At 48.7% G+C, this 24,885-nt stretch overlaps 1 protein-coding gene across 3 annotated transcripts; it reads right to left on the bottom strand.

The window, feature by feature from the left end:
• Nucleotides 1-1,827: 1,827 nt before the first annotated feature.
• Nucleotides 1,828-24,411, bottom strand: LOC120754813 (transmembrane protein 151B-like). Of its 3 annotated transcripts, none has more exons than XM_040068833.2 (2): nucleotides 24,343-24,411; nucleotides 1,828-5,098 (listed from the first exon to the last, which is right to left on the bottom strand). In XM_040068833.2, the coding sequence occupies exon 2, from the start codon at nucleotides 5,063-5,065 to the stop codon at nucleotides 3,668-3,670; it is 1,398 nt and encodes a 465-aa protein (XP_039924767.1). In that variant the 5' UTR covers nucleotides 5,066-5,098; nucleotides 24,343-24,411; the 3' UTR covers nucleotides 1,828-3,667. The 3 variants fall into 3 exon arrangements, with proteins under 3 accessions (XP_039924767.1, XP_039924766.1, XP_039924768.1); XM_040068832.2 differs by lacking the exon at nucleotides 24,343-24,411 and adding an exon at nucleotides 19,827-19,960; XM_040068834.2 differs by lacking the exon at nucleotides 24,343-24,411 and adding an exon at nucleotides 19,708-19,812.
• Between the last annotated feature and the right edge of the window lie 474 nt (nucleotides 24,412-24,885).

Here is a 24,885-nt window from a genome sequence, read left to right as displayed (position 1 = left end):
TCCCAAGGGAAAAGTTCTTGAGAAAGCCCCTTCTCAAAACAGTCTTGGCAAAACAACTATCCTTTCCCAAAACAATCTTTCTCCAGGTGGTGTTTTGCTGTTTCTCTAGTTTCACCAATGGGATTAGAGAGGTGTCGTTCCTATTCACCGATCGTGTTAAGTCTGTATTGGAACACCTTATAAAAGGGGGTAAGAATTAGACAATAAAGCCTTCTGTACTCTTTGCCTTCTGAAATACTTGGAGTCTTTAATCTTTCTTTTGTGTCCTACAGCGACACTATAGAGCTGCCTGGTTTGCACTGGGATTCAACAAGTTGTCCACTCCATCGTCTGAGCTGGGATTGGAAAAGCAGCATTAACCCCCCCATTGCTAGGCGGCAGGTCCGTCATCCTGCATCGGGAAGCCATAGCAATGGCAAGAGCAAGGATGAAGTTGCATTCAAGGGTTGCAAGGATTACAGGAGTAGCTCTGCTCTACAGTGCAGGAGATTCAGGATGGCTATTCAGGTTCCTGGAGGGGAGGTCTGTTGAAGCCAGCATATTTAGTTCCAGTCTAGAACAAAAGCTGCTCCCAGCTTTTTGGTCACCACCAGAGGCTACAGCAAGTGACAGGAGGAGGCTCCATGTATGTGAGGGCTTTTGCAGCTTAGGGATGGCTTCTCAAACGAATTCCCCAAAGTTGGGCCAGAATACAGTGACTGAGGAAGCACAAACCCTGAGGACTTTCCAAAACTTGCCAAGGACACAACTTGAGAGCTACTGGGCAATACCGTGGCTTTTCAGGTCACTGAAAAGGACTAAACTGAGAATAAACTGTCTCCATTCTCTGCCCAACCCATAATGGATTGCTCATGTCAGATAATAATAGTGTTTAACATGGCCACTTCTGAGGACCCAAATATAGCTCTACATCTTGGCACACACGTGAGACAAAACTGGCCATCCCAAGACCTTGGCATTTAAAGCCACGTGTAGCTGCAGCAGCAACAGCAGCTCACAAGAAGGCTGAAACTCATCCTGCTGTGTCTGGGCTAAGCTTACAATAACTGAGTTATGCTGCTCATTTGGGAATTCTCTTAGCTACAGCTGAACTCTGTTCTCTTTTAATTTATATGATTCTACCATCTCTTCCCTTCTTCTTTCTTGTCTTCCTCTCAACCACCTTCTTCAGTAAGAAACTGTGTTGAAATATTCCAGCCTCTCTGTTTCAGCTTTGTCCAGCTCTTACATCCTTCATATGTGCTGGTTTTAACTTTCTGCATGAGTAAAGAGAAGGACAGGGAACTCTGTTAAAGACTTGCATTTACTTTGTCTTCAGAACACAAGGATATCAGGTATGAGTCTGAGCTTTGAGATCAGTCTGATCCTTTCCTAGTTCCCAAACTCTCCCAGTTCTGCCTGGGTGTGGCAGGTGGCATGGTGTAGACGAGGAAGACTAGGATTGGGTCACTGTATGGATCTAAATATGGATTTTTCTCTAAGTTTCAAGCCCCAGCTCAATCATAATCATCACCCCAAGCCCAAACATTGTTCCTCCACATGTCTGGGATGGTTCTTTTTTTAGAGGTGACAAACTAACACATCATATGTGTTATCTGTCTTTTGTGATAAATGCCAAGCTGTCATAATGAAAATGTCACATAAATCACACATGAAGTATTTACCCTAAAAAAGATCAGCTCATAAGAATTTTGAAAACCTTTCTGATGGTGCCACCATTCGCAGCAGGTTAGCCAGGTATTGCCAGTGTTTCCATTTCTGGAGTTGAAATAAACACAGCACATCAAAAGAGAGTCATCGAACAAAACCAAAATGTATTTAACGTGGTGCAACAGTCAATGCCATAAGAAATCACCATATAAGTATGCAGAGTTACACATAATCTACACATATCAATATGACTTTACAAATTTCATATTACATGTTGATACACACAAAATGGACTTGGGAGGAAGCACTTGTTGCCAACCCCTCTGGGGGCTCAGTTTCTTACCTACTTGTAAGGTAGGGTGAGACAACACCGGTTTTGAAAGTGACCGTATGTATTACGATCGTATTGCATTCTCCTGTGAGTCAGAGTGGGCAATAATCTCCACCAGCCAGGTGTCAAAATGGCATGGAGCTTGCTCAGCACACAACCACCCCTTGTGGGACGGAGGTTTGGCCGGCGCGAGGTCCCTGGTGTGTCCTCAGTGCGGCCACAAGGTTCTCGGACCAGCCCCTGGCTCTCGGAGGGGGCCGGGCCAGGGGGGCAGAGCCCACGGCCCGGAGTGCAGTGGCATGCTCTGTCAGGAGCAGACACCTTCTGGATTGGGAGAGGCTGGCACTAATTCTGGAAGGTGCTATACCTGCTCCAGGGAAAGCCTTGCAGGAAGAGCCTGGAGCCCCAGCAGGAGTGGCCAGTGGGGCTGGCTCCTGCCTGGGGCTGGGGTGGCACCACACGTCACCTGGGAAGGTGTAGTGGGCTACAGACCGAAAGCCCTCCCCAGGGCACACAGAAAGCTGAAAGGTAATGCAGGCAGTCCTACAACTGCTGTAATAAATGCTGTGGGTGGAAGAGCTTCCTAACAGCTCCAGACTCTCTGTGGGAGGGTTAATACCGTATTTACCTTTTCCTCTCCAGCCCCTCTCCTCTTGTCAAGCTGTGCTGCTGTGCTCAAGTCGAAGGAATGAGACAACCACAAACCAGGTCTACTGTCCTAAAAATAGTGGCGTTAATAGGGCACTAATCTACATTATGGCTGTCAACGATTGCTATCAGGGGTGGAGCTGGACAAGGTAAACTGCAGCTGGAAATGCAGCAGCTCTCTGCTGCAGACCAGGCAGGGCAGGGTGAGCAAAGGGCATTTTGCAGTATCGGTGTACACCACGGCTCCTGAAAGAAAGTCCTCAGCACTTCTCAGGGACTTCATTTGTGGCTGTGTGAGCAGTCAGTGACATTTGTGTCATGAATACCTTACTTTTTCCCAGTGGAAGATAATTACACCTTGAAAGACATCCTCACCGGCAAAACCCCAGAAAAACTGGAAAGCAGAAGTGAGAGAACTGAAAAAAAGGGAAGACGAGGGCAAAGTGAGAGGAGAAGAGCAAAGGAGAGAAGGAATGAGAGAAGAAGAGGAAAAAAGACTGGGAAAAATAAAAAATTTTAAAAAGCACCTTGTTTGGGGCTTGCAGGAGGTGACTCAGCCCCTGCAGATATGAATTCTCCTTCTGACTTGACTCTGGCTGGCCGTGTGCCTTGTGCTTTGCTCTATCTGAGATTCTTACCTTGCAAAGCATCCAGGAGGGCAAATGTACTGGCAAAGCACAAGCGTTTAAAATCCTCCAGCAGACACAACAACCAAATGCTGTGACTGAAATGTAAAAAAAGAATAAGGGTGGGATGGGACGAGAGGCAGGGGACCAAGGAGCAGAGAAAGGGTGAGGAGTGAAAGAGTGAGAGGAATGGGGAATTAAAGACATGGGAGACCAGGTGGAAGGGGAGAAAATCTCAGAAATGAGGTTAGGCGTCGGTCAGAGTCTCTATGTCCTCTTGCAATGGCAGGGGAAAGAGCTGAAACTCGTCCTGCTGACCCGCTGTAGACAGTGACGCATGCAGGCTCCCCACCGGCGTCACCTCTGCAGTCCCCGTCCCAGAGCAGAGGAGCCAAGTAACCACGGAGGCCTGTCACAGAGAGGTTTCTAGGCAGGAGGAACGCCTGATGTAGAAATGCCGCCTGTCCTGCCCCTCCGGCCTGTGCACGATCAGGACAGGGAAGAATCGGGCATCGTGGTAGTTTGGGGGGTTCTCGTTGACAGCCAGCTGGCTGGAGTAGGAGCAGCACTGCTCATCCTGGCAGCCCCGGTCTGCAATGCTGCTGCTGCGGCTCCTCCAGAGGCCTGTCCTGTGGGAGCCATGGATGCGGCAGAGGGAGAAGCGGCTGGTGTTGAGGGAGAGGCGGGAGTTGCCGCTGCAGCTGTGGAAAGCGTGGCGCGAGAAGATGGAGGAGGTGCTGGAGGCGCGGTTGCAGCGCTCGCAGCCGTGGGCCGTCCCGCCGTACCGACACACCGCGTAGCTGTTGTAGGCCGGCGAGTTGGCCAGGTCCATGAGCATGGCCTCCGAGTAGCTGGGGATCAGCTGCCTGTTGGTGCAGATGTGCCACTCCAGCTCGGTGCTGTCCTGCGTGGTGTCCCGGGGCATGCGGTACCGGTACAAGGGCTCCTCCGCCGCCGCGGGCGCCGTGTACTCCAGCCCCAGCAGCTTCTCCACGTGGTAATGGACGTAAGCGGTCCGATACTCTATGAGCACCCTGAGCGGCCACGAGATCATCAGGATAGCCGCCACCCAGAAAGCGTAATGGGACACGTACCACGGGAGGTGATCCGGGTCTCCGTAGGCCATCATGAGCTCTTTAAAATCCACATTTTTGAGCTGCATGCCTTCCCTCACCTCCATGTAGTCGTCTAGCCCCTCGATCTCAGTGAAGAAATGAGCTCTCTGAGTCAGGTAAGAGTTCTCAGACTCAATGTTGGCAAAGCTGAAGCACTTGGTGAACCTCAGCTTGGTGGCTGTATAGCTCTCCAAGCCCAGGAGCTCCTTGGAGATGTCCTTGTACCCACAGTGAGAGTAGTCAAACTCAGCTTCAGCCACGTGCGTGTTGACCCTCTCATGGTAGACCTGCGTGGTGGTGTAGGCGTCACCGTTGCGGTACCGCGTCACCTGCCGGGTCCGCCGTACGAAGTGGTAGCTGATGGCCTTCCACCAGATGCACGGAGTGGCTTGCTGCATGCGGTTGATGCACTCATACACGCTGTCCACGTCTGCCTTGTACTGCAGCTCCCTCTTGACGTGGCAGTGCCAGCACTCCACCAGGTACACCACGTACAGCATGGAGAGGAAGGCCAGTGGGATATAAACATATCCGTCCGAGCACGGGCTGTCATGGTAGATCATAGACTTGCCCTTGAAGGAGCTATCGAAGCTGAGCTTGGTGACTCTGGCCAGCTGACACCAGGCCACTGCACCCAGGCAGCCATACATGAGGATGGAGAGGAGGAGGCATTTCCAGTGGGACTCTCTGCACATGCAAGCACTCAGGGACTGTTTCACGGGGCGTTGCTTCAATCACACCGCCGTGCAAGGGGAGAGAAAGACAAAGAGAGAGCGAGGAACCCATCAGTCACGCTGCTTTGCACTACACACACACACTGGCTGCTGCCATAAAGGCTGTGTCTGGCTTTTCTCTTGGCTGCCTGAGAACTGGGACACCACCCTACTTAATATAAATGTCAATATAAACAGAAACACCCTGCCAGGGACAGAGGGCTCTGGACAAAGCTCTTTCCTTGCTTCCTTCTGGCTCTGGGGAGGGAAGTTGTTTGTGCAGCAGTGACTCGCTGTGCCCGCACCCTGCTCAGACGGGCACCCCTGCAGGGAGCAAGATAGGTCCCCATCTCCTTCTCCCTGCCTGCCGCCAGCATCGCTTACACACCCTGCCATCTTCAGAGGTCGAGGGTGCTGAGCAGGTGAACAGCCAAAAGTGTGGGGCTGTGGAATTGCCCCAGTGCCTTGTGAGTCCCCCGTGCTTCAGTTCCCACATGCTGCTGTTGGGGAGGCTCAGGAGCAGCGTCTGTCGCAGAGCTGTGGCCCCACAGGTTGTGCCAGCACAGGAGGACCAGCACTTCACGCAGCTAAAGCTGCTGCCTGACTCAGAGCTGACTCACATCCAACCCTGAAACCTACCAAATGATCGACACCATTTTCTTGGAGATGAGCCATCAGGAAAATGACTAGATTCAAGCACATTTAGTTGAAAAAAGTGTCAAGATTACAGCACGATGCAGCATTGCTTCAGGCTGGTTACACGAGCTCTGACCTAAAATACTTGAAAGCTTCAGTGTTGAAGCTAAGGGCGCATGCATGAGTATTTAAAACAGCACACCCCCCTCTTTCAAGTCCCCAAAGTCAGGTGGGGAGCAGAGCTGGGTTCACACTCCTGTACTCTCACTTTGTCCCCTGACAGGGCACGATTGCAGTCCTTACCCCAGCCCTGGTGCAGTGAATCAGCTGCATTGTCACACAATGTTCAGCTATAAAGAAAAATGCCGAATGGAGCCAAGCAGCCAGCAGAAACAGAGTTGTGTCCCCGTAAAGAGCAGCGGCAGGGTGAGTTACACCACTGGCTGGCAGCTGTCTGTCTGTCTGTAGAGAGTGCGTGAAAAAAGTCCCCACTGCTCTAGTAGGCAATGAGGAGGGCTGCTCACATCCCTTTTGTTACTGCCATCCTCTGCGTCTCTCCTAACTGAGGAAACGACAGTGAGAAAGCAGATACACACTGATACTCATGCATCATCATGCCCTCTGCCGAGCCTAATTTCATGCAAAAATAGAAGCACACTGTTACTCCTTCTCCCAAGGGCCCATCTTTAATGCATCAAACTGCTCTGTAGATGCCAACAGATGCTAGGTTCAGGAAATGTCTTCTCTTTCTTTCTCCACAGATAAATTTCTCCCACAGTAAAGCTTCTCTTGGACCTACAGCAGTTAGAATTCAGTAAGTGATCTTGAAACAGCAAGGAATTTAAGAAGCAGCATCTTGTAACTCAGGAAATAATAGCATGGCGCCACTGGAAAGAGAAGTTTGCTGTCTTCTCAATAAGATGGAAGCATTAGCATCTAACTTTGCAGGGCTGTAGGGTCAGATTTAGTACTGCTTTGCTTTTCCTTTTTTTTTTTTCTTTTTGTTCCCTGAGACAGAGAACCACTTTTAAGTAACCATAGAGGGTTTTATGACTTGCTGTGAACACTGCAAAACTAGATTTCATGGGGTTTGGTTTTGATCTCATAGCTTTTAATCTGACACTGTCTAAGTGCAGAGTAATTTTATTGATTTTAAGAAGCTACACCAGTATACACTTACAAGGACTTAGGGCAGAATCTGGCTCCTGATTCTTCCTGATGCAACCAGAAAGAATCTGTAAAAAGTTTATATTCTTATCCGAAAACTTTCGTACATGTGTCAGAACAAAGTATAATTATTCTCGGCTGTATTCTGGCTTCCATATTCTCTTTACAGCAGCTAAAACAGATGTAGAGAAGCTAAGTGGGTTATAAAGTACAGGGCACATAACTTCTGTAGGTAGGGCAGCGAAAAAGTAGGTAAGAATAAGGCTGTTTTTCTTAGCCTATTGCAGGAAATTTAGAGGAAAGCCACAAGGTGGCTTCAGGCAGTCCCGAAATCAGCTAAACAGTAACTAGAGAAGTTTTGGGAGTGAATTGCCTATGTGCAGTCAATGTGCAGTCATGAGGAGTTTCATCTCTTGAAACTCTCATCAAATGCCCGCTGCTCAGTCTCAGTGGGTTACTGCCCCAATGCAGGCTTCTGCCCCAGCTGTATGCTGGACCCCAGGCCAGAGCCCCAGGCTCTCCTGACTCATGGGAAACCCACTGGAAATCACTGACTTTTATTCTTTGTCTCTTCTTGACATGAAATTAGAGATTTTAACTTCTATAGTAATGCAAAAATATAAACTGTAATGAAGGACTGCAAAGCTCTTTCCTTTTTTTTTTTTTTTTTTTTTTTTTAATTCCTCCCCTGAAGGTTTTTTGAGGTGAATAAAACTTTAAACATTAACATCTCTCTACTCTCTACAACTGAGACTGTGCAGAAGGAACAGCAGGGATATTGTCCTTATATATATAAGGGATAAAATTGCTTATGGTTCACACAGTGAACAGTGCCAGTGTGTAGACCCACCAAAAAATGCCCAGCAGTCAGTTTCAGTGGAAGCTGACTGCTTAAGCCGTCCGTGGAGCTCCAGGAACCCCATTTTTTTTCTATTATTTGCTGGAAGCACTGTCAGCCTGGCCCTGTCCCATGTCAGTTAGAGCACTGTTTGCCAAAGGCACTGCAATCCCACCTTCCTTTATCTCACCTGCTTTGACTAACAACTTCTCTGTGGCCCAGCTTACAACCCGCAGGCTGGCTTCTGCCCAAGGAGCGGTTCAACCAGCCCTGCTGCTTAGGGCTATCAGAGGCCATATCAGAGTGGGCAAATGCCTCCTAATGTGCTTATCTTCATGCAATGCCATCTCCCCTTTGGGGGATGAGATAGCTCTGGTTCCACCAGTCACAGAGCAGCACCCAGCTGGGTTGGCAGTAGCTCAGAGGTTTGCAGGTCCAAGATGACATTTCTGTATGCATCCTCTCGAGGCACTTCAAAAATGGCCTTCAACCCACTGCACTGAAAGGGCTGGATCAGCCCAAGACAGATTTTCTCCACTATTCTCACAGCAGCCTGCAAAAAAGGCAGCTTCTCTCCTCTCTGCATTAGTGAAGACAGGCAGCCATAGAGCCCGCTGCCACATCTGATTCACGCACCTACCAGTCTAGTTCAGCAGGGCCCTCACGTTCAAAACTCTTTGGTAAAAAAGGCAAATTCTTTCACCTGGCTTTTCTGTGTCACTCCTGCTGTTGTTCCTAAGCACAGTGTCTGCAGGTTCTCAGTTATAAAAGGATCTCTCTTCCAGGGTCTACCCCCACATCTGTCTCGCCTGTTTCAAGTTCTGACCATGTTCATCTGGCCTATAGCCCCGCATTTCTCCTTCTCTTTGCTGAAATAATTATCTAACATATATACTAGCTAACAATGATACTATTAGAAACACTGTTAAAATGTTTGTAAGAAAGACACAAAATAGAACATAACTACAATAAAGGTATCAGACATTCAAAAATCTAATAAAGAAATATATATTTTAATCTCTCTCTGCATAACGAATTCATTAATATGTTAAACCAGTGGCTCCCAGACTTTATTAATTAACATACCACCTTCTTACAAGAATTATGTTTGTGGTACTGCATGGAATTTTCTTCTTTCCGTGCATAGTGTTTCAGATTGAAGCAGGGCAAGCTTGTATTTCTGGGTGAGTACAATAAATGCTTAAGGAAACTAATAATTTCCATGATAACTTGGGCTAGCCAGCGAACAGGAGTTGCATCCTTTGAGGAATCCTGTGGCATCTGTGATGTTTTGATGTGGAATAAAAGCATAACTCCTGGAAAATCTTAATAGAGAAACACAATTGCAGAAAGCAAAGAAAGAGGACCTGACAGAAAGCCAGAGCCGGAGACAAGAATAGATGGAGGCTCAGTTGCCAGGCACTTTGTCTGCAAGCCAGGACTAAGGGGCTTGGTTCTCTAACCCAAACCAAGAGAGATGTCCTCCCTCTCTTGCTTTGGACTTTGCTTCCAGCATTGACCTGAGAAACATCCTGACAGATTAAATGAGGCACAAGTTGCCCAGAGAAGTTGTGGATGTCCCATCATTGGAAGTGTTCAAGGCCAGGTTGGACAGGCTTTGAGCAACCTGGTCTAGTGCAGCATATCCCTGCACATGGAAGGGGCTGGAACCACAGGAGCTTTGAAGGTCCCTTCCAACACAAACTGTTCTGTGATTCTACAACCACATATTCTGAAGAGGAATGGATTTGTCAACTCAAATGTTTCACCCAAAAGGTCCCAACCTGGTCTGATGACAGTACAAATTGTAAAAATCTCCTGTTATGAATGGAATGCCGTGAAGCAGTACAGCTGAGCTGTCAGTATCACTGTTTATGAATTTCTAGTTGTGTTAAATACACATGCTGTTAATAACATCTTGCTAGTCTCTGGCATGCTGCTGAACTGCTTTCAGAGGCCTCCCTTCTCATTGCACCTGACTGGATTGGAAACTCCTGGTAACTCGTACCGAAACTATCCACAATCATATGCCAAAAATTCACTTAACCCTTGAGAATACTTAAAAACAGTAACGAAAAAAAAATTTTCCAAATTCTTCAGCAGTTCTCGGCATGAATGATGAAAATGCCATGAGTAGGGAGGGTTGTGGGTGTCTGTGTTGTGAACCTTGTGAAGAGTGACAAGGTTTAGGGATAGCCTGCCCTGAGCTGTCCCTGGCCCCAGGCAGTCAGTCAGCTCTACAGCGCTTCTCCACGTTTGATTTTTTTTTGGCCCATCATTTCTAGAAAGCTCAGACAGAGCACTGTGTAGCACTCATCACCTCTATATGGTTTGTTTGCTGTCTAGTGGTGTGGAGAACTCTGAGACACCACAATGATAGATGCTATTTAATTTGTGGCCACAGTCACTGGAAAACAGTCTGGAAATCCCTAACTGCTGATGGAGAACTGGAATTTCAATTGACACCTATAGGAGACAGGAGTTTCCAGGCTGGCAACATTTCGATTACTTCTCCTTTAAGAAACTCAGCTTGCAAACGATAAAACATCCAGGCAGGGGCTGAAAGGGCAATTGCCTTCAAAGGCACCCTCTGATGGCAGATGCCCAAGATCAAAAGCAGGTTTGCAAGGGCTGAGGTGGAGCCTCCTTTGCACAGGCATACCCACCCAGCTCCTCCTGGCTCAACAGCAGGCAGGTCAGGTCCTGGCTGCAGCAACCATAATTAAAACCATTCAAACGTGCTCTGCGTTGTAGGAGTGTGCGGATTTGGGCTGTCAGTCTTGCCTGGTGTAAAGAGGTGGAGAGAGAGTCGATGGGGAGTGCACAGCCTGGCACACCTCCTGGTTAACATCTGGAGCCGAGCGTGCTCTGGTGGCAGGAGCAAAGCCCTGGTGGTGGTCAGGGTTTTGGCTCCCTGACCCATCCCCTGACTTCTCACCAGTGACCAGATTTAGGACACTGGTAGATAAGTTGTAGCTGGTAACCACCCTAAGTGAGCCTGAAAGTGACTGCATGGCGGGTGGCCAAGAATGAAAAAAAAATTACTTTCCCTCAAACCCCGACTTTTCCTTAAAAAGTATTATTCAAAATGTAACACTGATGCTAAAGAATGAGAACAACACATTTCTGGATAAGCAAATTGTGCTTATGACTCTAGGTCCCTTTTCTCTTGATGGGTGCATGGAACAAATTCATTCCTCAAGGCAGAAGCCAAGGTGGTCTGTCTATCCCTGCTCTTCTAAAGGGGCTCCCCACTTAGCAGGAGCAGGAAGAGCCACACTCAGAGAAGCCTAAACTGATTCCACCAGCCCAGGTTTTTGAATGCCTAACCTGAAACTCTGGTGCCTCTGTTTTGCCGGTGTTGGCTCGCTGTTTTTGCTGGCCTCTGGATCCAAGCACACCTGATAGCAGGACTCACCCACTAGCCATCCACTAGTGGCAGGGATCCTTACTAGACAACAAACAACCAGACAGTTCTTCAGCCCTTACAGGCAGTCACAAAAATTTCTCCTATAACTTTGTACAGTTATGCTGGGTCAGGAAGGTTCAGCTTATATTACAACCCAACCTACATTTACACCTTAAGACTGGGAGACACTATGCCTTCTCCTCCTAGCTCCTGTGTCTCACAGGCAATGCAATTTCACTCTGCCATCCTATGGTCAGCCCAGAAACCACTGGCAGTTTGTAAAAGTTCATCTTCCATAAATACACTCTGTTTTAACTGATAGCCTAAAAGAAATTAAGAACCTGCAATTCTTTTTGAAATTTGTTCTGGTGATGAACTTTGTAAATTTTTTTTTTTTTTTTTTTAATTTACAAATTGCCTTTGTAATTTTGTCTCACTTCAGCCCCCATTCATGGCAGTGAGGATGCCCATTCTCCAAATGACAAAAGACTTCTTTTACATGACTGCCTTCTCACTCAGAAGAGATTCCTCCATTCTGATTATGACATCTCTCAGCCTTCTTTTTGACATTTAAAGGAGCCAAAGTCTTCAAGTCCTTCACTTCCCTGCTCCAGCTCTTTCTGGTGCTCTGCTCTGCCTTCAGCACCTTGAGAGTCCTCTTAAGTCTGGACTTTGCAAGTAAATACAGGACTTCAGCCCTTATTTCACTGGCATCATACCAAAAATTAAAATCACCTTCTACTTCCACTCATTCCCCCTTTTTACCGTCTTCAAGATTTGCACTATGAGATTTCTACCCAGCAACATCCCAGGAGTTCATGTTCAACCTCTCATTCGCTCAGCTCCCAGGTATTTTTTGAGTCACTCTTTCTGAGGACAGCTGAAATGTTGGCTGCACTCTCCCCCCTGAAATGTGTAACGTCAGATTTGGCTTCAGACTGAGTAACGAAATTGTCAAATGGGGGAGATCCCTAAGGAGAACTGTGCTCACCTCATCATTATAGACCTGCCTGCTAATGTTTGTGCCATCTGTAAATGTTACCAGCAGTGATTTAATGCCTAATTCCAGTGAACAGTCTCAAATCTGGTAATTATTCCTGCAGAACTCTGCCAGTCTAATAGCTAAATACCCCATTAACTTAAACAAGACAACCTCTTTCACAGAGTTAAGTACCAATCACAAAAACAAGGCTGTAAGCATTATGTGGACACTGAGGTGCTTCTCACATTTCCAGTGTTCACTGCCACGAATAATTCCATGAGCAGTTCTGCATACCATACTAAGAGAAAACCTTCAGAGCTTCATCAGAGCATGTTATCACCTAGATTGACATGTGTGATCTTCATCAGTAGCTGTATTTTACTCCAGAAGTAGCTGCGTAGCAGTGTGGGCTTGAAGCATTTCTCGTTCCAGCTGCCCCACTAGTGCTCAGGGCACGCTAATGGTTACGGTGACACTGAAAAAACTCTTGTTTTGTCCCCTGCCGATTTTGACCGGCACAATAAATTTGAACTGAAAGTTGCCAAACTGACATCAATAGAAGGGGAAGAAATAGCCTGTGATGTCTAAAGGAAATACACCAAGCTATTCTGGAGTCACATTCTTTACACATTTGATCTATAATTTTGCCTTATCCTTGCTATTTCTCCATATGTGTCTATTGACAAAATGACTGTTTCCTCTTCTGTCAGACTTTATTCTCCATTCTCCTTGAAAACTCCTGCATGAGCTGTATAAGCAGAAAATGTGCTGCCACAGCATGAATTTATTCTGTTTGTTTCGTGGACAGTTTGGGGCCCAAGCTTGGCTGTCTGTGCCTGGTTCACAGGCAGGAACCTGTGTTCCCCGTTTTCAAAAGCATTAAAATTCTCCTTTGGGGATGTCATATCAAAAGCATTTCCTGTCCTTTTAAATCCTGTGTGCATTTGTCCTTGGTGGCTGACCTCTAGAGCTGCAAATTTGCTGAAGGAAAATGCTATCATGTCTAAAATGAGAGAAAACAGAGAGCAGCAAAGATGTGGCCTAAATGGAATTAGAGGAATGAGGGGGAAACATGGAAGGTGGGAAGAAGTGAAAGAGGGAAAAGGATAGCCAGGACACGCTCCACATGCCAGTGCCACTGAGGCAGGGCTAGGGGGCTGGCAGGTGAGGATAGAGACCAGTCAGCCTGGGCAGGAGCAGGAGGGAATCACACCCAGAGAAAGGACCTGGGTGAAGATTAATGGAGGCAGCACTGAGCCTGGCAGCACCAAAGCATCCTATGAGCCAGCAGTTACCCCGGCCCATCCATGGCCTGGAAAGCAGATACTCCTGAATAGCTGCTTTCTCGCTTCCTCGCTGCTGGGAACTTCTCCAAAAAAGAGACCTATGCCCCTCTCTCCTCCCCACAGCCTGGGGGGGTAGGATAAGGCTGTGCTAAACTGGACCAGAGATTCCCAAAGAGTTGAGAGCACGCTGCAGGGCCGAGGCTGCAGCAATGTCTCAGCAGGATGTGGCATCACAACATGCTCCTGCTCTCTGCCAAAACCTGGTTTTGGGGCTACAGAGTGACTTTACTGTATTCAACAAAACAACCCCACATATTGTGATTATTCATGTAAACAAAGAGTTAATCTTGTATTTTTTTCCCCCTCTTATTTAGCAAGAAAAATCTTCCCGTCCATGGGGAAAAAAGAATGTGGGAAACACTGACAGAGAACTATGAAGAAAAGAGATAAAATCAGATAAGAAAGAAGAAAAAATGGTGGATAAATTAACACGAGTCATAACTGAACTTGCCCTGTGGATTTATGCTTGTGATTAATATATCCCAATGAGATACCTGAGAGGGAAAGAGTAATCAATAACCACAAGTCATACACTTTGGCAGGTGGTGACCAGAGTCTGGATGAAAGCAGAATTTTGTCCCTAACCATGACAGACTCCTCAATCTTGGTCAAGACAGGGCAGGGGAAAATGTTCCACCTCCTGATGGTAGGATGTAACATAGAGAGGACCACGGAGTTCTTACTAGAAAAGCCCCAGGCTGTGCTATTACTCAGAACTGAGGAGAGCCCTTTCACCAGGACCAGCCTCTGGTGCTGAGAAGGGCCTCACCACTTCTGCAGTGGACAGGGATGATGCAAAACCAAGGAGATTTCTATCCACTGTCCCCAAGCAGCCACAACAGATGTGGGTGTAGCTATCATTTTCTAGATCCTTAGGTGATCCTGGTGAAAGACCAGCCTAAGAAGTCTTGGCTGAGCAGGGAGATGACAATTGCAGGAGAAGCACAACCCCTCACTGCTTTCCAGGGCTAAATGAACTCCCAGGTCCCATGCTCATTAGCACGGTGAGAAGGAGCCTGACAGGCTGTGCTAGCCCAGACTTCGGTGTAATCGTGGGCAGAAACGCTCCTCCACCACGTGACCCAATCTGGGCACCACATGGGGCATCAGTAATAAGGAGAAAGGGAGATATTACAACAGTCATCTCATCAATCCCCTCCTGGGGAGCCTGAAACAAAATGCCTCCTGCCATCCGTCTTGAACAGCAAGAAGCCCATTACTCCTAGCTCCTGCTGAGCCAGTAGCAAGGAAAGGGAAATACAAGGGATAGAAGGCAACAAAACCAACAACAACAACAACAACAAAAAAAAAAAAAAAAAAAAAAAAAAAAAAAAAGGGGGGGGGGGGGGGGGGCACATTTCGCATTTTGCATCAAAGATTATATCCCTCCAGTCCTTGAACACACAGCAGATTGGTTGCTGCACATCTATTTGCTCCTCTGCCACGAAACTCCTGTGAGAATAAAAACATCCTGCAGATGAGGGCCATGATGTCAATGTATAGCAGAAATGCTGTCACTAGGTTTGAAAATAAGAACCTGCATCATGCACTCCACGTGTTTTGTAGCGTCACTGGCTCAGGCGTTGGCAACTGCCCTCCTGTGGTGAGAAGGGATTGTCTGCTTTCTCATGGTTTAATTCCCTGTGGAGACATAATCTCCTCCTTCCATCAAGGGAGCTGCCAGGGGAAACACTTCAGGGTAGGTAGGTGCACACAATGGTAGCATTAAATCCTTTAAGCAGCAGAGCCTATTGCAGGACGAGTCAGAACTATGAAAAGACGCAAACCTTGCTGATCCACCTGAATTTCAGATGCTAGGACGCCCCTGAAATACCACACAAATACAGTGTGTTATTTCACACCAATCATCCTCATGAATTCAAGCCAGCATCTGAAGAGGAGGAAAGCAGAGGTCAGGACAGAAGGAGCCTACATTACTCTAAAATGTCAGATTCAGGATTAGGTCCTGCAGGATACTTCTGAGTTCTTTGAGCAGAAATAAAGGAAATCCCAGAAATATATGCCATTTGGATCCTTGCCAACATATATGCTGCTCATTGCAGCAGGATGGGAAAGGCACTCAGTACAATACAAGGGTGCAGATGTGAGTGTTGCGAAGAATTTGGCCCTAGACACATCCACAAGTGATGCTGCTCCAAGGAAAATTGTGCAGTTGCATCTTCAGTGCCAAGGAATCCTAGCAACAAAATGGTCACGATTTACAAAATAGAAATTAGGACTGTTTTAGTGGCAGCTTTTAACAAGATCACCAAAATGCTGCACTAACAAAATTACTGCTTTTCCCCCCAAATTGCTGATGCTGCTGCCACTGGCTTTCAACTCCACACCAATAAAAAGAGCATACTTGGAGGCAGAGGATTTTTCCCACTAATGCCAATGCTGTGTATGAGCTCATCAGGAGAGGAAAGCTGGGATTCAAGCTGCCTCAGAACAAGGCAGTAACTCCAAGAACAGCTCTTTTTCCTACGCTTGAAGCACCCACCGTACTTAGCTCATATTACCTACTCCCCTGCCTTGAATATTAGTGGTTTCTAGTAGTAATAGAATAGTAGTGGTTTCTAGGGTAAATTTTCCAGATATAACTAAGTGGCTTACCCACTCAACACTTATCAGTTAACTGATAAAAACATCACATAACCGCAGGAAAGCTCCTGGGATGCAGTTCCCAGCCACTGTGGGATTAGTAAGGCCAAGCAAATGACACGGGCCGTAGCTGCCTGTGCCACTTGGTATTTTGCAGCCTGCCTCAAGCCTAGGCAGCCACTTGCCCCCCACCACAGCCAGCCACACTGCACAGAGAAGCCCAGGCAGGTGCCCTTGCCCCTGCTCCCACACTGCAGGGACACACTAAAAAAAGGGCTAATAGCAGCATCCATCCATCCGTTTGTCCTGTGGCTGCAGAGCGGAGCAATCCTCAGCAGTGCTCCAGCCTGTGAAAGCCAGACCCAGCTCCCTGCACCCCTGGCATGCTGCCAGCAGCACCAAAGTACCACAGCCCCCGGGGATCAGCCAGGTGCAGCTTGCTGACTGCTGCCCACTCAGTGGCTTTGCTGAGAGAAAGGGAAAATTGACACCAGCCCAGGGAAAACTGAAGGGATAGTGGGACCAGCTCCCACTGCTTCAGTCCCTGAGGGATGGGAACAGCAGGGAAGGGAGAAGAGGAGCGTAGCTATCTGCCAGCCTCTGTGCTTGGCAAAGTCTCATCTGGGTACAACAGGAATCCTGTAATGCTTGCTTTGCTCCCACCTTTACACAGGAGATGCAGCTCGCCAGGGGTGAGAGAGGAGCAAGCAGGGAGAGGAGGCTGGCTGTGCTCCAGCAGGTGTGTGTGTCCTCCTGCGCTGTGCTGTGCGTCAGCCTGCAGCAGGGGATCTTAGCGTCACAGTCCAGTGGTGTATGGAAGCTTGCTCCTTCCCACACCCAGGTTGCTGGGGTTGCTGGTGCTCTCCTCATCCTTGAGGAGCATGTCCTGTGCCTTGGTGTTCTCACCACTGCCACGGGTCTTGTGTCCTGCCCAACCTTCCCTCAGCCTCAACATGGAGAAGTGAGGGACCGATCTGAAGCCAAGCTGGACAACAGCTATGGACCAGCTGCCCTAGGGAAGAAAGCAGAGAGCCAGTAAAGACATCCTTGTGAGGAGGAAGCCAGAGAGGTGTTAGTTCCACACCAGTTCTCTAGTTTGCAGCTTAGTCATTGAAAGTCTCTTGTTTAGAGACTTCATAAATGAGAAAAATAGTTCATTATTATGAATCCCTTCTAATCTTTGCTCAGTCTAAAGGAACACCTTGAGATTTAAATGAAGGATATAGAAACAGCTCTCAAGTTCTCAGGAGAAATAGGATCCAGGACTGATCCAAGCTCCAGTGAAGTCTGAGGAAGTCTTTCAAAGGGACCTGTGAATGAAAGTTTGGCCAGAACCACGGGATTTTATTTTTATTCTCACTTATTTGCAATGCCATCCTTTTATCTAGCTAAACCAGAACAACACGGCTCTGTGATTTGAACTGTCAACTCCCAGCCTTCCCCTGTGTGACTTCCCAGCTGGAGCCCTTCAGCCACACCTCAGCAGAAGCAGTGCCAGCCCCACGGTGCTGGGCTGCTGCAGCTCAGGCTGTGGCCATGCCAGGTCCTTCCCGCTGCTGAGCTGAGCATCCCTGGCAATAACACACAGCCACTGCTCAGGCTTCAGCTGCTCTGTCAGGTTCGGGGAGTGTGTTTCCATCTCTGCACCTTGCTGAACACGGCTGTGACCCCAGCACTGTCAGGTTTTTATAACGGTGCTCTGGTTAAGGAAAGGGAGTATCCCAGCAGCTAATGCTTCCCTGGGAGAAACAAGTTTTCATTATAAATATAATGTTTCCCTCCCTCTTGCTTCTCTGTGACACATTCTGCAGCAATATGTGACAGCACAGCAGGTGAAAACTTCACTGAAAATTCATTGAAAAACCTAATGGTTAAAGGGCATCCTGAGAGCCAGGACACCCGGCTTTTATTTCTTGCCTTGACTTTGACCCATGGCATGCTGTCAGCACACCTTCTTACATCTCCTGAAGACACTGAAAAAAATAGCACTTATAAAATGATTTCACATGAGCATTGCAGCAGCACTCTCCAGGGAAGGTACATCATCTGCATGCGAGCTGTTGCACCCTGCCACGCTGAGCACCAGCTGGTGGGAAGCAGAGGATTCACCTCCTTGCCCTGGTCTGCTGGCAGACAGTTCCCTGCAGAGAACTGTGGAACACTTCAGGCCTGAAGATGGACGGGCATCCCCACCCTTTCAGCACATGCCCTCACTACACTCCTCTTCTACCAGGCACTGGCATTTCTGCCTGGCCACCTCACCTCTAGGAAGCCATGAGGGAGCTGTTTTCTTTATTTTGGTGTTTAGAGAGCCCTTAATGCTGGCAGGACTCTACTAGCAGATGCTGCCACCCCAGCCTCCACAGTGCTCTGTGCTCCCTCTGCCCATTGCAGTATGGGCGAGACATTCCTGTGGGTGTGTTGTACTCCACAATTCTTGGGCCATCCCCTAAGGGCAATCAATCATACTAGTATGAAGAAGGCCTCCATCCATAAATCCATCACCACAAATCACTTCTCTCTCAAAGCCATGACCTGCAGAAGCCTCTGACTAATGCCACTCTCTTCCCTGGTAAGGTCACATTATCCAGACTCCTCATTTGCCAGCCACCTCAATCACCTACCCTTGGTTTCCTTGCCAGGAGCCGGACCCTTCATGACCTGCTCTTTGCCCTTCGCTGTCAGCTCCTACCTTGCCAGACCCTGCTCTCACCAGCTGGTGGCTGTTTCCAGCTCGTCTTCCTGAGGCCCAGTATTACCAATCTTTCCTGCACTGGGATGTGCAACACCTCAGCTGTGCAGGAACGGTGCTGTGTGTGAGGTGGGACTCTCTGTGCATTACCCACCTGATGTAAAACCACGGAGGTCAGAAGTTCACGCATTTCAGGGGGTGTGAGCCCCCCCATCCTCTCCCAGTGGCACGTGTGGCACCTTGAGAGAGGCTGCCAGCTACATCAGACACTGCTTCACAACCCTAACTCCACACTGGGAAGGCTGCCAGCCCCCTGTGCCACGCGCAGCCAGGCTCTTCCATCCTTCCCACTCGTCATCTGTCCCGCCTGTTTCAGGCACTTGTCCTCCTTGCTTTTACTGCAGGGGAGATGAGCTGTGGGCAGAGCAGCCGGCGCTCAGGGAGGAGCTGGCATGGGCGCCTGTCAAAGGCAGCCTGAACCCCTGCCCCACTGCGTGATGCTGCTGCAGACCTGTCCAGCCCCACTGCGGCAGCATCCTCGCTGTAACACATGGCTGGCTCCCTGCAGAGCGCTGCTGAAAGGAAGCTGCCCCGTTAGGATTTTGGGGAGTTAACAGAGCTGTTGCAGCAACTGTGACCTCAAAAAGATTCACTATGTGCTATTTTTAACTTCACCAGTCTTAAGCTCTGAGGAGCACGAGTGATTGGAGTCTGAAAGTGAACTACATTTTCCATTATTAGAACTTAAAAACTAATTAACTACTTAACCATACTTTATCCAAAAAGTAGAACTTGTGAAAACTCAGACACAGCCTCATCTGCTGTGTCACAACAGCGTCACTGTAACAACTGAAGGGCCTTACAGTGCTGGTGATAGCTCAGCAGCCACTACTTTTGATGTCAATTCATGACAATGTGTTAGAACACATGGAGAAACAAGCCCTACTCACTGTGGATTACTTGGGGATGCTTTACTCCTTTTACTCTCTGTTTCTGAGCTATTTTCTTTCAAGATGTAGAAACATGATGATGGGAAGTGCTGCATTTCCAGGGAGAAGATACCTCCTACCTCACTCTTGCAATGGCTTGCACAGATTGCAAAGCATCCTTGGTATCCACACTTCCCTTCTTGGGGGAGATCATCCTCTGGGGTCTCTGAAGTGAGAAAGGGAGAACAAGGAGAGTATTTGGGGCTTCCAGAAAGTGTGCAGACCCATTGCTCTTCCACCAGTATCAGGTGACTGTCTGTCCACCTGAAAGAACAGCATTAGAAACAAAGTCTGAAGGGGACCTTCCACCAAGTCACCTAGTCTGTCCCTTTCCCATCAAGTGACCTCTACACATTTAACAGCCATTTGCCTAAATTGTCCTTGAAACCCTCCAATAGCAGAACTCCATGAGCTCCACAGTTGCTACAGTCCAGCGCTTCACTGAGAAAACTCCCTTGCTGGAGGGGTTGGAAAAGTGAATTGATGGAGCAATTCACTTCATTCCTCAGTGGTGAGGAGCAGAAGACTCTGCCTGCAGTGGCCCACACAGCTGGAGACCAGGCTGCCCTTCAGAGCTCAGACACATTCATTTGGTATTTCCTATCTATTTTTTAAAAACTCTCGACAGTTTGTCATGTGAAATGCAGAGAAGACACCCAACTCCAGGGCCCCAGGAAGATACATGTGATCAGAAGATAAAGTGGGACAACAAAAAGAACAAAAGCAGAAAAAAGATGCAAAGGCTCAGCATGGATTTTCTTATGACAGGATCTGCAATGCAAATACTGCCTGAAACTGCAGGATCATGAAAAATACTGCCAATTCTGATGGACTTTTCCTTTGTCTCTATGAGGGAAATAATTTGGAACAAGGAATGAGAAGCACTCTTTGGTTTTTATCTGCTGAATAGACCAAGGGCAGACGGGGAAGAAAGGGGACCTGTCCTATTTGACCTTCATGCAAGAGGGAGAATATCATGCACTTTGCCTTAAAAAGGCAACTGTTTGGTCAATCATACTCACTTGGGATGGTGACGGCCTTCCACAAGGCTAACCAGCACCTCTCATTCAGAGGATTAGCTGAGCAGGTTTTTGCACGAGGTTTGGAAGAGCCAAGGAGAAGCAGAAGAGTTTTCCTGGGAATCATGTCCCACTCATTTCCTACACTTCTCTGGGCAGTGTCTGTTGTGTGAGTGCCCTGGGCAGCTTTTGAAGGAGGAGGTTTACAAGGAAATAGCCCCTCTCTAGAGATTGATACCCAATGGTAACTCAGCAGCTTTTGCTTAACCTCTCAGCCACCTCGGGACAACTCAGCCCACAGATGGGGACAATCCAAAGCTAACTTGTCTGTTAGTATGGGCTTTATGCCTGCTGTTTTCAATGCCATCAAATAAGCCTTGACATATAAAATAAATGTTTGGGGGGAAGGATAAAAAATATGGATAACTAAATGGAGTCAATGCCCCAAGTAGAGGGTGTCTCTCCAAGGGCACACTGAAGAGGAAAAGTCCCAGCTACCCTTCTGATCTGACAGCCTGTAAAGCTGTAGCCTGCAAACAAACACTGTGTATGGTTTCTTAACCTGTAACACCCCTTTGGCATTGTTGAGACCACAAGCAGCACTTTACAAATTAGCCCCTGTTGTGTTTTGCAGTGGCAACACAAGGCAAATGAGGCAGTTTTAAGTGGCCCCTCTTTTCTGTAAAATTTCCATCAGAAAGCCAGTGACTGTGGGTTTCAGGAACATTGACTCATGAGGTTTTCCCTTTTATTTAAATAGCTTAACTGATTATATTATGTCATACCCAATTTAAGTTTTTAAATATGGAAGAGAAGATAAAAACAGGCATGGACAACTGCTGTTTGACTTTGCCAGTACAGACAAGACAAATACATATTTCAAAATGTCAAGTGGCTGCTGCTTTCAGCTTTCTTCAGTGATTACTTGGCTTCGGAAACAAAAAAATGATGTTTCTACTCACAAGCTTTGTTTTCCTGAAAAAAACCCTCTTGATTTCCACCTAATTTTTAAATATTTTAATATTTAAGACCATTTCCCAACTGAGTTATAAATTGGCAGAAATTAAGAAAAGTCACTATCAACCCTTCAGTGTAGGCATAGGCTCTCACAGAAACAAGAAAAGCAGCTGGCCTACTGCTTAACCAGGGCAGTACAGAGCAGCAGGTGCTGCTGTTTCAGAGAGGAAAGCAAAGGCAAGTGTCTCCAGAGAATCAATCTTCAGCAGTAACTGCAGAAACATTTAGAAAAAGGAATCCTTTGCATACTCTCCCCTGAAAGATCTTGATTCCTCTTTACAAGAGCTGATGGAATGGCAGAATCCTACACTAATAACAGAAGCACATCTGTTCCAGGTCATTCAGCTCAAGCAAATAATGTTTCATTAGAAAAAAACCCAAACCAGAGCACTGTCAGGTAATCTGCGGGCTTGCTCTGATATTCAGCGAAATCAGCAGGAAACCTACGTGGTCCTTGGCAGCAGAGGACAAGGGCCGAGGCAGGTAACTGAACTGCTGCTCTCCTTCCTGCTCTGCAGCTGCAGCTTTGCTTGTCCTTCTTTCAAAAATAAACCCTTATGACTTCAGACACATTCTCTGTTACTAGCTCCAGACACATTCTCTGTTACTAGCTCAGGTTTGTATTGATTTAATACTCAAAAAAGGCAAATTTTGGTCATTGTTACCACTAGGTCCACACATTTGATCTAAGTGAAATCCATAAATGACAAGGCTTAACAGAGGAGCCCATGAAATGCCCATTTAATACCAATCCAGGGCATTTACATACAACTGCAGGCCTGGGTGCAAAAAGACTATTTACATGGCGATGAGGAAGGCATGAGGAAAGACAAACACTGTAGGACTGTAGTGTTAAGATATCACAGGCATTTGAGATATAGACTCACATGTGCAAATGTGTGTGTTGAAACAGAAGAAAAACTGAGAACAGGATGAATGAAGCAAGATACAGATAGTGCTTAGCAGAGAGATCAAGTACTTTCCTTCTACAAATGGCTTAGATGTTTTTATGGCAGACTTAATACATTGGAAAGCCTTCAGTAGCTCCTGGTCGTAGACCAAATGAATTTAAAAATCCTTTCCAGCATTAAATATCTATTGATCATCTGCAGGGCTGTAATTACATTGGTGTGCTCTACTGCTGGAACACCAGCTGTATCCTGGATCCAGCCACAGCTCTTCACGGTGAACTGTGTCGCAGGTGTTTAAAAAGCAATCAAACAGGAGAAAACCCTAATTTTCACCCATGGATGACAGTTTTTTCAACCTGAGCTGCAAAGCCAATTTTCAATTATAGGTAGTTTAAACTGCTGTTTGGTTTTCAGCTAAGTATCCTGCAGCAGCACATAGGTTTTGTTGAGGCCACTGGATTTTGACTACAGGATTATGTGACTGTTGATGAGCCATGGGACCTGTTGACAAAAGCTTTAAGCAGACTAACTGCAATGTTCCAGGGCTGCTTTCTCTTCTGTTTTCAGTTTTCTCTTCTCTAAGCCTGTTTCCAAGCTGCTCTCTGCATTCCTAGGAGCACGTACACTCGTTTTTAACTCCGTATTATGAAGAAAGTTCACTCACTTCCATGAACTGCACATAGATTACATGACGTAAATGGCAGACCTGTCTAAACTGTTGGAAGCATAGGCTACAGTAGGCGTAGAAGAAAATCCCAGGTATTTCTAAAACAGGACAGCTTTTGGTCTCAAGTATGCAGGATAGCACACACACATTGTCACCTACTGTCACGCAGCCCTGCAGTTCTGTCTGGCCAACACCTTGTGGCTCAGGATTCCGTGTCAACACTCAGACACATCCATTATTCCCTCTCTATGTTGTGCAAGGCCACACTAAGTGCTTCACAGATGATCTGAAGAAACATATTAGGCTATATTTCCTCCACTGTTTTCTGTTGCAGATTAGACAACTGGAGTGCTTAGGCCCCAAGGGAGAAGGAGAGGCATGACCTCCTTGTTTGCCCTCAGACACCCGAAAGCCACAGAGCCCCAGACTGCACGCCCGTTCTCGTGCCCCGCGTGTCCCTCCGGCCACCTCCAGCAGTGCCTCGCAGAGCTGCAGTCTCCTTGACCATTTCACAAGTCCCAGGGAGGAGGCAGGCTCTCCTAGGCCAAACCCCAAGGGGCTCATTTGGCCAAACTTCCACCGGGCGGGCTCCCTTTCGCCCCCGCTGCATCGTTCCGGCGCGGAGCCGCTGGCCCAGCCGCCGCCCCGAGCCCGGCAGCCGGCGCAGGGCTGGGCGGCGGTGCCCGCCGGTAAAGCCCCGCGGGCGGCGGGGGCTCGGCGCGGCCGCGGGGGTCCCGCGGGCGGCCCCCGGCACGGCAGGGCGCGGCGGGGCAGCCCCACGGCGCACCGCGCCTGCAGGTACCCGGGCGGGCTCTAGCTGCGCTCCTCGGTTCTCCCCGCGTCGCGAACGCCCCCAGCCGGGGCGCCCTCCTCCGCCGCGGCTCCCCACACCCCGCGGCCCTGCACCCCGTCCCCGCGGCCGGGCTGCCTTCGCCCCTCCGGTCTCCCCCGGCCCGGGGCGGACGCCCCTGCCGCCGCTCACCTCCTCCCGCTCGGCGGCGGCGGCCCCCGGCGCGGGGGTGCTGCCCGGCCCGCTCTCAGCAGCCGCCTCGGCTTCCCCCTCCGAGGACATCCTTGGCCATCACCGGCAGCTGCGGCGGCGCCGGGGGCTGCGGGACCCCGAGACGGCGGAGCTCCCCGCGGACCGCGCCCCGCACCGGGGCCGGGGCGAGCAGCCCCCCGCGCCCAGGGCCGCCCTCCCGGGTGCTCCCGACTCCCTCCACCATCCCAGGCAGGCGGGCAGGGAGGGAGGGAAGGAGGCGGCGGAGGGGAGGAGAGAAAGACGAGGCGGAGTGGGGGGGTGCCCCGGCCGCTCCCGGCCCCCCCAGGTGGGCAGGCGACTGCCCGGCGGCTCCCGGCGCGCCTCTGCGGGCGCCTGGGAGCTGCCGGGCGTGTTCCCTTCCCGGGGTACGACCTCGCAACCCCTACCCTTCCCGAGTGCCCTCTCTAGTCTTCTTCCCTGGGTGAGCCTCTCTCCCCAGCCCCGGGTGCACCCCCGCCGCCGGCCGCCCCCCTCTCAGCGCAT

This window comes from Hirundo rustica, chromosome 6 (genome assembly GCF_015227805.2).
Source record: "Hirundo rustica isolate bHirRus1 chromosome 6, bHirRus1.pri.v3, whole genome shotgun sequence".
NCBI classification, from domain to species: Eukaryota; Metazoa; Chordata; class Aves; order Passeriformes; family Hirundinidae; genus Hirundo; species Hirundo rustica.
This window is presented reverse-complemented; position numbering and strand designations above follow the sequence as displayed.

Coding starts and splice junctions, on each gene's coding strand:
- LOC120754813 (XM_040068833.2), bottom strand. CDS start 5,065: ATGTGCAGAGAGTCCCACTGGAAATGCCTCCTCCTCTCCATCCTCATG.